Raw genomic sequence first — 5320 nt, forward strand, 5'->3', positions numbered from 1 at the left:
AATTAACTTTATTAATCTTTGCTTTATCTTTTAATGCACCTTAAGTGAATTATTAAATAACTTTATTTAATTTTTTCCACTTGACTTCTATTTTTAATCTTTATTACTTTTAAACCCATGCACACTTCATGAAATTAAAATAACATTATTATTCCCACTTGTTTTTATCTTTTAATTATTTTATTTTATTTTCAACTCATGCTCGCATCATGCGATCTAGAAACTTTAATAATTTAATATCTTTTCCACTTTTAATTTATTTTAGAAACTTAATTGATAAAATATTTAATTAACTTAAATAACAATAATATTTAGCATTTATTTAAAAATGAACTCTAAATATATTATTATTAAATTAAATAAATATTATCACATTGTAAATTTATCCTTAAACTTTTATCTCCAAATTCAATTCTTTTATTTAATTAATTTCTCGATTAGTTAAATATTAAAATATCATATTAATTTTTCCATTAAATTAAATCATTAATTTAATCTTTTTAATTAGACTTGATTAATAGAAAATATGCCAAGGGCTCATAAAGACAACCATATGAAAACTCATCATAGCAAAACACATACTAAATCAAACAAAGGGTTATAATCACAAATTAACATCATCTGATGCATTTGGAGGGTACTTGACTCAGATACTTGTCCTGATTTTTAATTAGAATAATGGCTTAAAGGTTTAGGATTTGGACTTAAGATTTATCTCCCCTCTCTTACCATTGAGATAATGTGATAGGGTACGCTCATCCTGACAATTCAGGGAAGTCGATACCCGGTACCTGGAACCTGCATAAAATCCACACATGTACAGACATAATATTCTAAGCTAAACAGGCAATGGCAAGAAGTGGTGCATCATGTAGATCCCGACTAGCAGGTGACTACGACTCCCTTCCTTAACCACATCAAAAAAGCCATACATAAAGAAAACAAACACGCAAACCATACACATGCAATATGGGGTAAGTATCCATAAAAAGACACATGTGATAATAAACCATCTAACTAATCATCAACGATAATTGAAAACACTGAATAATCATCATACACGCATGAAATATAGAGTACCAAGTAATCTCATCATATAATCAACTAAATCTGAAACAATATCTAAAAATTTGAAGGTAATGCTACTAAACATCAAGCATAAAACTGGCCTAAAAGAGTTTGGAAATGAAAACAAAATGTGAACTAGGGGCAGGCACTACAACTAAGACAATCATCAAGTATCTCATTCAATAAAAGAATTTTTTGATTGAAGATGTCACAAGAGAAGTAAAAGAACAAAAATCAACTACAAGTGAAGAAGCAAAATAACGTGCTATGAATATAAAGAGGAAGAAGATAACAATGGTGAATAGTTTATCAAAACAAATCCCTGGATAATCAACATTTAAGACAATTCTATTTTGACAAGAGGTGACATGTTATGCCTTTGATCCTATAACATGTATAAGATTTTAGTAGTTAATTTCTACTACCTTGATGATTGATTTAGCTATATTTATTATTTTTACATTCATATTTAGATATTTAGATGATTTTACATAAGATTCTTAAGTATCTAAGTTGGATCCTATGATCATATAGAAGACATAATAAGAAAGATATACATAGAAGTTAAAAGTTATTCATTTTCAATACATTGAATATTAGATGTAGTTACATAGATAAATTACTACACAATAGAATGTCAAAACCCAACAAAATATTATTAATATTTATATATATTTCTTATTATATTCTTCTAGTTTACAAATTATTTCATTAAAACCCAATTTCTCAAATGCACATAAACCCTTTTTATTATTTGCACAAGGGAAGAAAAGGCCATCCCATCGACAAGGTTTTGCCATAAATCAAAGGATTTCGATGAGAAAAAAAAGTCATCTGCAGGGACTTCAAATTTTCTTACTCATTTTCTTACATTGAATATTAAATGTAATTACATATATAAATTACTACACAATAGAATGTCAAAACCCAACAAAATATTATTAATATTTATATATATTTCTTATTATATTCTTCTAGTTTACAAATTATTTCATTAAAACCCAATTTTTTAATTGCACAAGGGAAGAAAGGGCCATCCCATCGACAAGGTTTTGTAATTGCACAAGGGAAGAAAAGGCCATCCCGTCGACAAGGTTTTGCCATAAATCAAAGGATTTCGATGAGAAAAAGAGTTATCTGCAAGGGGCTTCAAATTTTCTTACTCTGTTGAGCTTTACGATAAGTAAATGACAACCAGAACATGTCAGATTGACAATGAGAAGACAAACAGAAATTTACAATTCAACCTTCAAAAGACGTTAAAATGCTGAAGTAAACAATGACGATAACAGCTGCCATCGACATATTCCTTTCGAAATGCCTCACACAAAGCACCAGTCTCTCTCTCAGGTAGGAGAATCCGTTTTATAAGTTGGGAGAATCCGCTGGGTGAGAAGACATCCAAAAAAAAGGCCGGCTTCACCATTGAAGCCCTCCCAGTTCTGATCTCCAACGCAACCTCTCATCGTCCTATAAGTACAAATCCTCCTTAACAACTTCTCCTCACACCCAAAACTTCGCTAGAGTTCCCTCTTTCTGCAGTGTTTATATTCTGAAAGAAAAGAGATGGAATTCAATGGAGCTTCTTTCATGGCAATTTTAGTGGTATTCAGTAGTGTTGCCCTAATCTACGCATCGGATCCCGATATCCTCACCGATTTCGTTGCTCCGGCGGGGCAGAACCCACAAAATTTAACCGGCGATTTATTCACATTCACGGGATTCCGAGGTGTTGGAAGCAGCGGCAACGTGACGGGGCAGACGGCGTTGAAAGTGACGAAGGCAACGATGAAAGAATTTCCGGCGCTGGAGGGGCTGAGCGTGTCGATGGCGGTGCTGGAGTTTCCGGCGGGCGGAGTGAACCCTCCTCACACTCACCCCCGCGCTTCCGAACTCCTGTTGCTCGTCTACGGAACTCTCCAAGTTGGAGTTGTCGACACCACCGGAAAGCTCTTCACGCAGAACCTCACTTCGGGGGATCTGTTTGTGTTTCCCAAGGGACTCGTCCACTACCAAATGAATGCGGATCCTTCGTTTGGGGCCATGGCTATTTCTGGCTTTGGGAGCGCCAATGCAGGCACCGTTTCGGTCCCTTCTACTCTCTTCGCAACCGGTATACCCGACGATGTCCTGGTTAAATCGTTCAAGACAGACGCCAAGACTATCGATCTCCTCAAGGATGGGCTTAAACCTTAAAAGTCCCTGATCAGTACGCTTGGATTTCTTCCGCCATTCATCCTTGACCGCCACAGAATAATGACTTCTCGTTTCTTCCCTTTCCCTCTTTAGATTCAGCTTGGAATATGTTTTCCATTAGCTGTTTCTTCTTTGGGTTTTTCTTTAAAATAAAGGTTTGGTTAATTGAATGGTTGATTTCTTCTCGTTCCTTCCCTTTTTCTTAGCTTGGATAATGTTTTGCAATTATCGTTCTTGTATTTAAGGCAGTTTGTAATGATATGCATGTACATCATCAACGAATTATGCATCTGGACACCCACAGGAAACTTGGCTATAGTAAAATCTAACTCTTCTTTTTGCCTCAAAGCATTATACAAGCAACTTTCAACCATTTTCAATGCTAACTTTACAGCAAATAACGATTTGCAACCGAAAAGTTCAATATCCTAGAATGTGCCGATTTCTAGTGTCTATTTATCACATCTCACATAATGCGAAGGAACTTTGTTTAATTAGTAGAAACATCCAATTAAATTTAGACACCCTAATATTGTTAACATTCTTTGCATTTTTCATAGTGGAGTTACGAGCATATTGCTCAGGAACAACTATTTTTTGGAATGGGTATAAGCTCATTTTATAGGCAAAATGGGAATATGTATTCCTATTCCCTGTTCTAATTGATGAACGAAATAGAAAATAGAAAATATATTCTAAATTTTTTATTCCTATTTCAAGAACCAAATGGGCCCTAAAAGAATTATGCTAGATCCATGACCATCTCCTCCTTGATTTCCTTTATTTTTTTGGCTCCTTACTATTGGTTTTCATCTTCCTTGTGCTCGCTTGGGTTCTTTAGTATGCCCATGGGAATCAGCAGTTTACTTTGGGTCCTGTGAATCCAAAACAAGCAGTTTCTCATTGTTCCACTCTGCCTAACATCTTGTTCAAACATTCAATAGTGGCTTCCAAAATCACCTGACAACTTGTGATCCTCTCATTCATAGTATTTTCTAGATTCTCAATTCTTTTTGTTAGCATCTGAATTACATTGCCCTTTTCAATGGCTCCTCAGAATTCATAATTGTCTACAGAAGTTGTCATCATTTAGAAGTTATATAGAGATGTGTCAATTTCATTTTGACACATCATCCTAGTTTAGTGGATTATTTTTTGCCACTAGTCTTGTTTGTGGAGTTTATCCCTCATTTCGCGGTTGCACTTTCACCAATATGTACTCACCTCTTTTTCATTATTGAAATGTCAACTTTAGCTCTCATTTTATTATTGTGCTCTATTTTCATCTCTTAGATTATTTGTAAAATCTAAATGTTATTAGAGTTGATGTGAGATTGTTTTAAGCCATTAATATACAACCTTGAAGGCACAACTTGCAACTGCTATCCAAGCATTGGACCGGTTGTGATTGGTCTCATTAATGAGGTAGACCCTAAGAGTCATCATTGTACAACTATTATCAAACCCCATGTGGTCTAAAATTTGGGTTTGTATCTTGTAGGTGTGGCCCCTTGTTCTCCATCCTTCATAGACCCTACACTCTTCTAAATTATGGGTTCACTTTTGATGACATAAGAAACTAAAGGATTAATGTAATGGGGGGAACCTTCTCTGTGACTTCAGCCCTTGGTCAGATGAGTTTATATCCCATGGTTCTTTCCAACTCATGGAGACTTAACTTTGGCCCATCTATTTTTATTCTGGAATCAGTCTCATAAATGAGAAAGACTCAGTGAGTCACTCTCATCCAATTAGAGTCAAACCCTATGTGGTTTGAATTTTGGGTGGACATCTATATGTGTGGGCCCTTGTTTTCCATCCTTCATAGACCTTACACAATTATCAATGGTGGGTTCACTTTTGATGACATCAAAACTAGAGGGGTGATGTCATTGAGGAGGCACCTTTTTTGTAATTTTAGCCCTAGGTCACATGGATTTATAACCCCTAGTTGTTTCCATTTAATAAAGGCTTAACTTTGGCCCATCTACTTTTATTAGATGGAAATTTAGTTTTTGGTGAGGTAAATTTTTTTACCATAAAATATTATTTGGAG

At 34.8% G+C, this 5320-nt stretch overlaps 1 protein-coding gene across 1 annotated transcript; it reads left to right on the top strand.

Annotated features, from left to right (window-relative positions):
* Nucleotides 1-2634: 2634 nt before the first annotated feature.
* On the top strand, nucleotides 2635-3264 carry LOC149534218 (germin-like protein 9-3). The gene has a single exon (XM_089805047.1). It carries the CDS (start codon nucleotides 2635-2637, stop codon nucleotides 3262-3264), a length of 630 nt encoding a protein of 209 aa, XP_089661173.1.
* The last annotated feature ends 2056 nt before the right edge of the window (nucleotides 3265-5320 follow it).

The sequence above is a fragment of the Cupressus sempervirens genome, chromosome 10 (genome assembly GCF_028749045.1).
Source record: "Cupressus sempervirens isolate cs-2001-9-10 chromosome 10, ASM2874904v1, whole genome shotgun sequence".
In the NCBI taxonomy this organism is placed as follows: domain Eukaryota; kingdom Viridiplantae; phylum Streptophyta; class Pinopsida; order Cupressales; family Cupressaceae; genus Cupressus; species Cupressus sempervirens.